Genomic DNA, 11,345 nt, shown 5'->3' with positions numbered 1-11,345 from the left:
AAGATATATAAATACAAATTTTACCCTTGTTTGTAAAGAGAGTACATATGAGATAATGAATAAAAAATTATTAAAAAAATATAATAAGTGACATATATTTAATGGGATAAAAATAGAAAAATCAATTTAAAATTTTAGTTAAAAATATTTATTTTTCATATTTAGAGATACTATTATGATAAGAGAGATTGTTTATTATAAGAAGGGATGGAGGAAGTAGCAAATTGCTTGTATTGTTTCTAAAAATATAATTTAATTGAGTTAAAATAAAATAATAATGAGGAATAACAAATTCAACAAAGCGATGGAAAAAAAATTCTAAAACCCTAAAATATAAAAACCCCGCTTTATATAAGCTCGCATGAGTCTGGGCTCCGCCTTTTTCATTCCTCAGTTTTGTATTTTTAATTTTTGAGCGTACTCATTGTCCTTCTTTCGCACAGTGTCGTGAGCGACTCTTCTTTCTCATCGAAGGGGGTTGGTTCCCGGAAGATAACTCGCTGAGTCCCGGTAACCTGCATTTTGCTTCCCCTTTTGGAGTCTTCAAGCATTCGCTTTAGGAAGCTTCAAAAACTCGTTCTTGTTGTTTTGATCTACTGTTATGGATTCACGGGAACCTCCTCAGCCCCCTCAACCGCCGCAACTACAGTCGATGGCACAAGCACAACATCCGTCAGCGGCGCCAAACATGATGATGGGACCGACTTCATATGGTTCTGCCATGCCGAACCCGAACACATCTCCCATGATCAGCCCCAATTCGACGGCCGCGATGATGGCCCCTGCCACCGCCGCACGATTCCCCTTCAACACCATGGTTCCACAACCCCCTGCTCCGTCTAAACCTATGGAACATCTAAACAACAATGCTAGTCCTTTCGATGGGTCATCGTCCGCGATGAGGCCATGTGGGTTTAATATTGATTCTACGAAGAAGAAGAGAGGCCGGCCGAGGAAGTATTCGCCGGATGGTAACATTGCTTTGGGTTTGACTCCCACGCCTATGTCTACTTCTGCTGGTCAAGGAGATTCGAGTGGTACCCCTTCGACGGAACCTGGAACGAAGAAGCACAGGGGAAGGCCACCGGGTTCTGGAAAAAGGCAGCTGGATGCTCTTGGTATTTGTTGTTTGAACTAGTGTGTTGTGGGATTTTTTGTTCTATCATTGGAAATTGTTTCGATTGTTTATTATTCTGCTGATGCGCAGGAACTGGCGGTATTGGTTTTACCCCGCACGTGATATTGGTAAAAGCCGGTGAGGTATGATGAACACAGTAGATACTGTTTAAAGTTTGATGGGTTTGCATTAACTTGATGATAATTTTGTGCTCGCAGCATTTTTATAATGAGAAATTCCTAGTTCCCAGTTTCATAAATGAGTCGTTTTTCAAGAGATGCCCAAAATTAATAATTGAAGCAAATGAGTCTTCTATTTACACGATGTGGATATGACGGGAGAACATATGCCATATGTACAAATTGAGCATTAAAAATTTCGACTTTGTAAACTAAATCTTTGTCCAGATTCACCGTTAACATATATGATTGGAATGATTTGAAATTGTGGTATGTTATTATTGCTTGTAACTGTAACTCGTCCAATTTCTAACAGTCTTTTGACGATTACTGTCCTGTTCTGCTAAAATATATAGCTTGCTTGACTGAGCTACATTCTTTTTAAGGTTATTTCAAGGCTTAGTTTTATTTTTCCATAAAAGAAAATTTTCAATACTTTCCCATTGGGTGCCCGGATAGTTGAATTGAGTATTCAATGAGAGCTTTATCTGAACAGGAAATGTTAAGGTTTTTTCCCTCCTTCCGAAAGTACATGCCCAGCTTAAACCCAAAGTAAAGGAAATCCTAAAAGCATTGTCAACAAGAATTTGACAACAGCCAGCGAGTGGCCTCCTCAAATATTGAAAGTCAATGTCTTTACCGCGAGCTTGATTAGCTAACAAGTTACTGACTTTGTTTCCTTCACTGTTTGTGTCTCTGTGATTTTAACAGCACAATCCTTCTGTAAAGTAGTTTTACTATGAATAATTAATTGGCTCATTGAGTGCGCAGAAGAGCATCCTTTGACAAGATTCATATCCATCACAGAATCCATCACCATCCAAGGCTTGCTGACACCTAGATGCCATGCCATCTCAATGCCCAAATGCATACTCTGGGGCTCTGAGCACACAACCCCACCAGAGCCTATATTTTGATTAAACCCTTGAGCCCACATGTTATATGTTTCGGAACTCAAAAGACTGGTTTTTGTTTCATGTATACATGCCAATCCAATGCTTTTGTCTTCCCTTCTCCGTTCTTAATGATCTCTGTGCCTTTAAGTGCATCAAATTCTCATATGATTATTACTATGAATGGGGCAAACTCCTTCATCAAATTAATTGGATAATTTATAGGGTGTATTTGTTTGTCCTATTTTATGGTCTGACCATTATGTTGTGGAGATGATTAAACCTCACTGGATCTTCTATAGTATTGCCGGATAGAGAGAAATGGATTAGCTTTTCTCTCTTTTTTCCTCCTCTTTCTGAATTTCCGTAAATGCACAAGGCACTTTGTTATGTAAATATACATGGACTCAGGAATTAGTTATATTTGTTGTATGTTAGTTGTGCTCACAGTGTGTTAATGACCATTAAGCGCCTAGGTTAGTATAGATGAGGTACCCATCTCAGAAGGCATGTTATGTTGTTGCTTATTGACAGTAAATCGAATCTGAATTCTTCTGTTCCACCCTGTTCTCTTCCCCTTTCCCATTTCAGTCTCTCCCTTTTCTCTTCTGACCTTCACACTTGGGGAAATCCTATCTCATCAAACTTATTTTTCACTCCTGGTTTGTGGCATGGATGTGAAAATATATCTTAATTTGTTGCGGATCTTCTGCCTCTTCCCCTGTGAGAAAGGAAGGAATTAATTATGATATTAAATCAATAAAATAATGGTGTTGTTGGTCAAGCTTCTCTTGGAAAAAGCTAGACGTTGGTTTTATTCACAGATTCATTGTTTTGATGTGGAATTATCATGTCATGTAGTGTGGGTATAATTTTGTATGTTTACTTTTAGGGGTGGAGTTTTGGAATTAATTTAAGCTGATTATTAAGTTTCTATTGGCAGGCTTTGGTGAGGCTTTCTATTTTAACAAATATTCTCATTAGTGCTTCTGTTGTTTGTAGGATATAGCTGGAAAGATTGTGGCCTTTTCAAAGCAAGGGCCTAGGACAGTTTGTATTCTTTCTGCCATTGGTGCAATTAGCAATGTTACCCTTAGACAGGCAGCAATTTCTGGCGGTACTGTGCAATACGAGGTACAATTTTATGCCCTTCTAGAATGAATTCTGCATTCATTTAGCATTTTATCAGGTTTTGCTGTTTACATGATAAGGACATTATGCAATGCATTATATGGTCCACATCCTCTCTCCTAGTTTTTTACTTTTATCTCTTTTATATCAAACTTCAATTAAATATCTCCCATATCCCATATTCACTCTCATGTTATATGTGCTCTCTGCTAGTCTTCAATTTTTCCTGCCTACACACTCTTCTGCATTTCTTCATTCTCTCACATGAATCAGCCAATATGTACTTTGCAGTCTCTTCTAGAACTCTCTCCCTCTTCATCTTATCCAACTGACCAACACTCTTCCTCTCACTTTGTTCTGTTTTGTTTTGTCCCTTGCACTGTTTCTGTTTTGCATTCCAATGGGAATGAATGGAAAACAGATTTTCAGTGAATTTAGGCGAATATGAAAACAGGAATTCATTGTTATCTTGTATTGATGTATTCTTTAATTGTTCTTACTTCCTTGATGCTCTTTGTTTTGTTTTCATGAAAAAATTTGCCAATACTACTTTCTGTGTCATGGGAGAGGGTATCTGAGTTTTCAAATTCAGAATGGTAATGAAGCCATTTAAGAAAATGTAGTATTCAAATTGTTTTTTTACAGAGTTCGGCTGCAGGTATCACACACTGTTATGTTTATTGAGCAAATCCTTCTTGATTTGGAAGTTGTTGGATGGATATTTGCTTCCCTGGTTAATTATTGTGAAATCGCTGCCTTTCTTAATTTTAACATTTCCAAGATAAATTTAAGTTGGAAAGCATGTGTTACCCTGTGGATTGTGGTGCAAAGCTGTTGCTGAATTGGAGTTGGATGTGAAACAGGAATATCTGATGCCATAGACATTTGGGTCTTTTGGTGCATAGCCTTTGCATCCCCTTTCCATTAGGTAGACGAGTATCAAGTCAATACCTCAACTGACAATGTCTGGTTATAATTTTAGATTTTGTGTGGTATTGTAAAAGTCTTATCCTAAGAAATTTTTTTGGCTGCTTATGGAACTTGCATTATGGTGCTGACCATAGAGGAGTGACAGCCTGTAGACCGCTGGAACTAAGGCTCATGAAATTAGCCGCGGTTTACAATCTTAATTTGTATTACTTACCAGGAAAAGAAATGCTTGTTACGGATTTACTAAAATGAAATATAGTTTCGGGTAAACTTGCAACTCCTTAAATCCTATCTTTCTGGTGCAAAATGGAGGAAGTATAAATAGTTCATATATAAGACAGGCCATTTTGATGAAACATGGATTTGAAATTACTACATGATGAAGGTTATTTGCTCCCTGGAATTGGCAGTTATAGAAAGTAGAATCTAGGAACAGGAGTTTTGTGCTGGTGAATGTGGGGTCTAAGCATCTGGAATCTGGACCATGGTAGCTGGTGATCTAAATTTAGGAACTGAAGCCAACGGAGAAGCTTGTGTTGACTTGGTAGCTGTGTAATGTGCCAAGAATACTAGGACCTTGAATCAATCAGGGATGGTGGGATGGGTGGGATTTTGCATTAGAGTACTTCTGACTGTAAGTTTGTAACTGACACTGACTGAAACAGTGAAACTTGATTAATAGACATGAGTTTGTCTGTATGGTGCATATTTTCCCATTTAGGGTTCAGATTTTGTAATTTGCTATTGTCTCATCCTGTTTGAAGCCTACGATTTTGTTCCTTTACCCCATCTCTTCCTGCCTTCTACACTCTGAAACTGGTTGTTAAATGTTGATATCTACCAAATCAACAACCATATTGATACGAATGGTTTTTTGTTTTTTTTAATCGAGGAAGAACTGCATTTATTGTTTTCTTTCTTTTTTTTTTGTAATAAATATGGATATGGAAAAGTACTAAATGTTAACTATTTACTAGTGGTGTTAAATTAATTAAAGCTGTGGAACTTAACCTGTTTGGACATCACTTCTCTTCACAAGATGCCAATTCCCATGACAGGGCCGATTTGAGATCATATCTCTATCGGGTTCTTTCTTGCCATGTGATGATAATGGCCGTAGCAGAGCAGGTGGCTTTAGTGTGTCTCTTGCGGGATCAGATGGTAAAGTTTTAGGTGGTGGAGTTGCTGGAATGCTAATCGCCGCATCACCAGTGCAGGTATTTCTCTCTATGGTAGAAAATTTTCAATCCTGAAAGAAAGCTCATTGAGTAATTTCATATTTTGAACGTTACTGGAAAGTTTTTACGCATCATGGATAGCCAAACTGATTATGTTTTTGTGACTGTTCTAATTATTGACAGGTCATCGTGGGTAGCTTTATTGCTGATGGGAAAAAGTCGAACTCAAATATTCAGAAATCAGGGCCTTCTTCAGCACCAGCCTCCCAAATGTTAAATTTTGGTGCACCTACGACTTCTACCAGCCCTGCCTCTCAAGGCCCTTCATCTGAGTCCTCTGATGAGAATGACAATAATAGTGATTTTAATAGGGGACCTGGACTCTACAATAATAATAGCCAGCCCATTCACAATATGCAGATGTATCATCCTCAACTATGGGCTGGTCAAACGCAGCAGTGAAGCAGCTTTATGACTTCTTTTTTGGCCTGGAAGATGCTCCATGACTTTACTATGCAGATGTATGGATTAGTGGATAGATGAGGGTCAATTCTTGAATGCTAACTAACAATATTGGGGACCAATCTTAGAAGAGCCTATCCTGAAGGCTACACTACGATATGATTTCCGTTATCCTTGTTTTTAGTCTCAGTTGATTTAGGAATATTTTCTTAATTGAAAGATTGTCAGCGTTTATAGCAGAGAATATGCTTTCTATTATCCAAATTCTGTTGTGCTGAATTGCTTTTCCAAGGATATTGGATTTTATGTTCTATTTCTTGTACCAGGCCAACTGACCTTGGCAATATTTAGGAGGTTCATGTTTGCAACTTTCATAGTTGTGTTTGGGGGAAGTTTGGCAAACCCAAAAGCACTCAAAAGAATGTTTTCACGTTAGTCGAAACAAAATTTATATTATACTTATCTTATGCATCATAAAATTATTTTTAGAAAGCTAATCTAAGCAATCCTTTAATTAGGATGAGGTGTAGATTTTTGGGTAACAAACCATTATATGTCCAATATAGATAATGACTTGCGGGTAAAAAAATTCTAAGGATTTTATAGCTGAAAAATTCCTCATTAAGATCATGAAGTAACTAGGGTTTAGATTTAGTAGATGGTAAACTAAGATTTGAATTCTTGTTAAGAGAAGTGCTTATATTTACTGTCTAACAGTATCTTAAATAGAATTGTCTCTAATAAAAAATATATATGCATAACTCCAAAAAAAAAAAAAGGTCATGAAGTAGATTTTCTTATTACTGATCTATTATTGTTTTGCTCTTTGTACTAATCTATTTTTGTTTTGTTAAATTTGTCAAGGCAATCATGTGGTTTCTGGATATTTTAAATGCACATAATTAAACCTGGTTACCTTATTAGATGTGTTCATTATATGCTTAATTGGTTGACTTTGCTTTAATATTTCATTTGTTTAATTTGGAAAAAATTATGTATGTCTAGAATTTAAAAAAAAAATCCAATTATAAAAATTCAATAGAATATTCATGGAAATGGAAGTTCAATACCAAGGAATGGATTAACCTACAAACTGTTATCATCAATTTCAATTTCTTGGGACAATTCATCTTCAAGAATTATGTTGGATCTTGATTAATCCAAATTAGATCAAATAATTTAAAGCCCTCCTAGTAATGATTTTTTTCATTCAAAAGATTTGAATCCAAATATCTTAAACCACATAGAAACGATGGAGAATTACTTCATGGAAGGGCAATATTGACACTTGAGTGATCCAAATTGTTGAAATGTCATTTGGGTGTCGGCATCCTCTTTTGTTGGAGATCTCCACCGCCTCGCCAAGAAACCCCGTATCTTTTCTGTGTAGTTGTCATGTGGGTTTTCATGTGGGTTTTCAAAGAAGAAGGGACAAAGGCCCAAATGGAGTAACAAAAATAAGGAAAATGGCATAAAAAGAAGTTAGAAATTGCAATATCCCAATTCAGCTACCTAAGATGTCAAAATTTCAGGAAAAGAAGTAGTTCCTGATATGATATTTTGCAAATATATCAAATGACTAAAATGCCCTTATATAATTTTTTTTTTAAAAAGCTGTTAAACTTGTTATTGTCAGTTCATTTATTGTCATTAGTTGTTCAATACTTATCATTGCTAATTAACAACTTATTAATAAATAACTTGTAATTACTAGTACAATTTTTTGTTATTTACTATTTAACACTTATTATTGCCGGTTCATAACTTATTAATAGAATTTTTGATACAAGAACATTTTTGTTATTTAACTATATTTACAAAATACTCTTTGGGTACCTAAATTAGAATATTTTAATTTTTAACTTCTTATATCATTTTCTCTAAAAATAAACTATCAACAAGAAAAAGAATACATTGACAACGAAGTCCGACAAAACTCCTATTAGATACTTAACTCTTTATGTGTTTTGTTAATGAAAGTGATGGTTTATTTTTTTAAAAAAATAATTTTTCTCTTTTTCTTATGTATCTGTTTAACTAAGAGGCTAAAAAAGATATTTAACTGAGTTTTTCAAGAAAATGTTTCGGTGCAGGTGGGTACACAAACTAGGATTAATATTTAAGAGGCGTTTCCTCCTCTCTCTCTCTCTCTCTCTCAGCCGGCGCTTTTGTCTTTATCCATTTGCCAAAGTGCCCTACCCTTTATCTTATTATTCTTGCTCTCTTATCATTTTGCTTCGGACGGTGCCGTATAAAGGCAGAGGAGGGCAGCAGACGATAACGGCAGCGGACAGAAGCCAGACCCATATAAGCACTTGTAATCAACTTAAGTCGATAGAAAATTTATACATGTCAGATACTTATTTGGTGTTCTGTAAAACATAATTTAAAAATACGATCCCAAATAGGTCCCAAGTAGTTTGATTCTTAGTTATGAATATGATGCAAACATGTTATATATTTATTACTACATCTGGTCTTTAATATAATAGTGAGATAACTAATTTGTGAATATTAAAAAAACTAATTAAGTTAGTTATTTATAATAAATAGAAATCGTCTTTCCAAAAATAATCCTATTAATCATGTATATTAAAATTACCAAAACTTCTTAACATGTGAAACCATCATAGGGATTATTTGGGGTCAAAATAGATAAATGTTAAAACTAAAATGAATTAAGGTCTTATATTCACAACAAAATTAAATTTTCAACTAACTCTTATATTAAGTAATTTCCATATTGTTTTTGTCCAACGTTATTGTCTTGTAAATAAACGCAGTTGGAGTAACTCCTGCGACTGTGCTGGCCAAGCAATTCAATATATTCATAGGAATCAACGGAGGCCTGCCCCACTTTAGAGTCGGCAAAGAAACATCATGAGTTTATGAAACACAGAAACTCACCCTTCAAAGCCTGTGCTGTAAACTGCATCTCAAGGCAAAGACATACACAAGCTTTAGAATATTCTATGGATTGCAGATGCTGCTCGGTGTTACCAGTTTCATGGAAGAGAAAGGATGGTCGTCTAAGGTACGAGTTGTTAAGAAAAGATGTCGATGATGATTTTGAGGAATCAGAAAAAGTGAGTGTTATAGTGGGAAAAGAGAGGAGGATGTTTGTGGTGGACCCATTTGTTCTTGGCGAGAAGCCTTTTAGGGTTTTGATGGAGACGACCGAGTCAGATATCAGAAGAGAAGAAAGAACCATTTTTGTGAATGTGGACGCCATTTTGTTCGAGCACATGTTGTGGCTCATTCATAATGACCTTTCGTCTTCCTGCAAATTCAGTTGGAAGGAGATCATTGATTTCTATTCTGATGAGTCTGATGAATCATAATTTTCTTTCATCGTCCAACTAATCCCATGTTTTTGCTACTGTCTCTCGTTTCATCGAACATTCAATATTTCTACTATCAGAAAATGTCTCTGTTGCAGCGGACGATATTGAAAATATTGCAGTTTCTAATCCACAGGAGTTTAGCTTAGGATTGGAAATTACTTTGTGCATACAAATCAAGGTTAACCAATATTTCAAGTCTTAATCATTTATCTCTATCCTTTTATATATATACATATACACAAATATATTTCCGTTTATAATATTTTTAAGGATTATTCAACTACGTCTAAGATATATGAATCCCACCCTCAAAAAGGAATAAAATAATTTTGAAGATCTAAAAACTAAATATCATTACGATCTGTTTATGATTCATATAAAAGTGAAGAGAGAGGGACTGACAAGAGTCATATCCCTTTGCTTAATTTTCAATCCTTTTAATATTACTTTTTTTTTTTTTGCCAGCCCTTTTAATATTACATCGATGTTATACATTTTCGACCTCCTTAATATTTACATAAGCTTTTATATATACTACGAATACTTTTCAATATCAACCTTTTTTATAATTAAATCTTAACTCTGCTTCTAGATTTATAATATATATATGTATGTATGCATGCATGCAATTGGGCATGTTTGTTTTGCCTGATATAAAGTCCCACGAGACACGAGTCATACTCTTTTTTTTTTTTGGGCTTGCGAGTCATGCATAGTCTTTAGAACTTATGAATTCTAATAAAATTTTATGTTTTATATTAATATTGACCATTCAATCTAAAAGATTAGAAGACTTGGTCCTTCCAGGCTAAAGAATGTTACGTTTAATAAATTTCATCAGAGTGGAAAATAGAGAAGAGAAGAAAAGGTGTTTATGTTTAATTTTTCTTAATTTAATGAACTTGACAAAGCTCATCTTACTGGTTCCTGAAATGAGGTCTATACTTTTAATGGTGACAAACAGGCCCAAGTCCATCATAGTTGTTTTAGTTGGATCAGTGGCCCAAGACTGTTTGTGAAAATGTATTTTGATTTGGGTTTAGCTGTCATGACCTTATTGAATACTCCTTCCCATCTTTTTAATAAATTTCAAATAATCAAATTACAAAAACGATAAATTTAATTAAAATTAATAAAAAATAAAATTTATTTTTTAGAGCATCGTTATTTAATTTAATAAAAAGCGCAAGTGGGAGAGAAAATGAGTAGCAAAAAAAGAAAAGATGAGATAAAATGAATGGGAAAAAAATGAGAGAAAAATATATCATTACTTTTGCTAATAAAGAGTTATAAATTAATTAAATATAAAATAAAAAATATGTTCTGAAAAAAAATAAAAAAGTATGTATTAAGTTTTTAGACATTTTCAAAGTGTAGCTTATAAGAGAACAAAACTCATTCAAAAAATTGAAACTTAAACAAAAGAACCAGAGGGAGTAATAAAATTTATTGCCCAAAAGAGTTGTGACTCTTCTTTAATTATATGTAACATATATTTTGAGTTATATGCAATGTCTTCCATTTTACACATATATAATTAAAGGCAGATTGCACATAGTTGAAAAAGATTTTTTGTTTTAAAAAAAAACAAAAGAAAAAGAGTTGCACTACTAAAAATTATGTCCAAATCCTTAACCAAATTTAAGCTATATTTAAATAATAAATTCTGGAATGACGAATTTTTCAGCAGCTTTTTCTGATAATGATTAGCTTTAGAGTCCTTTTTGAGCTTGAGATCTGTTTTCTTCCATGTTGAAAAACTATTTGCGTAAGCTGACCTTTGGTTGTTTCTATAAAAGCAAAAGAGAAAAACAATTCAATCTAGGGATAATGAAAAAAAAATGAAGCTGAAATTTTGTAAATGTCAAATAAAAAGTATCAACAAAAATTTGTTATCATTTACAAATTCAGACTTGTCAATACCAAATAAAATTGTATTACCAAACTTGATTTGGGGTTTGTAATTTTCAGTTTCTTTTTCTGTCATTCTTCTTTCAATCTAAGCCTAAGTTAAGGTCAAAAAAAAATCTAAGCCTAAATTATTTTGTTGTTGACATTTGCTTTGTTGGGTCAAAGTTTACTAGCGCAGAAGATTTGACTTCTTTTTGTTT

The 11,345-nt window shown here is 34.2% G+C and overlaps 2 protein-coding genes across 2 annotated transcripts; both read left to right on the top strand.

Moving 5' to 3' along the window:
* The first annotated feature begins 400 nt into the window (after positions 1-400).
* On the top strand, positions 401-6,282 carry LOC114713777 (AT-hook motif nuclear-localized protein 13-like). The gene is made up of 5 exons (XM_028898452.1): positions 401-1,118; positions 1,208-1,260; positions 3,192-3,323; positions 5,309-5,467; positions 5,612-6,282. Exons 1-5 carry the CDS (start codon positions 602-604, stop codon positions 5,888-5,890), a joined length of 1,140 nt encoding a protein of 379 aa, XP_028754285.1. The 5' UTR covers positions 401-601; the 3' UTR covers positions 5,891-6,282.
* A 2,580-nt stretch (positions 6,283-8,862) lies between these two features.
* Positions 8,863-9,231, top strand: LOC114713783 (auxin-responsive protein SAUR78-like). Its single transcript, XM_028898456.1, has one exon. The coding sequence runs from the start codon at positions 8,863-8,865 to the stop codon at positions 9,229-9,231; it is 369 nt and encodes a 122-aa protein (XP_028754289.1).
* Positions 9,232-11,345: the final 2,114 nt, after the last annotated feature.

Source organism: Neltuma alba, unplaced genomic scaffold, assembly GCF_004799145.2.
Source record: "Neltuma alba isolate B1F8T4 unplaced genomic scaffold, ASM479914v2 tig00011468_pilon, whole genome shotgun sequence".
NCBI classification, from domain to species: domain Eukaryota; kingdom Viridiplantae; phylum Streptophyta; class Magnoliopsida; order Fabales; family Fabaceae; genus Neltuma; species Neltuma alba.
This window is presented reverse-complemented; position numbering and strand designations above follow the sequence as displayed.

What these genes read in the sequence shown, in the direction of transcription:
- LOC114713777 (XM_028898452.1), top strand. Translation starts at nt 602, where the DNA reads ATGGATTCACGGGAACCTCCTCAGCCCCCTCAACCGCCGCAACTACAG. An exon ending in AAGGCAGCTGGATGCTCTTG is followed by an intron (nt 1,119 to 1,207) that starts GTATTTGTTGTT and finishes GCTGATGCGCAG; the next exon opens with GAACTGGCGGTATTGGTTTT. An exon ending in TATTGGTAAAAGCCGGTGAG is followed by an intron (nt 1,261 to 3,191) that starts GTATGATGAACA and finishes TGTTGTTTGTAG; the next exon opens with GATATAGCTGGAAAGATTGT.
- LOC114713783 (XM_028898456.1), top strand. Translation starts at nt 8,863, where the DNA reads ATGGATTGCAGATGCTGCTCGGTGTTACCAGTTTCATGGAAGAGAAAG.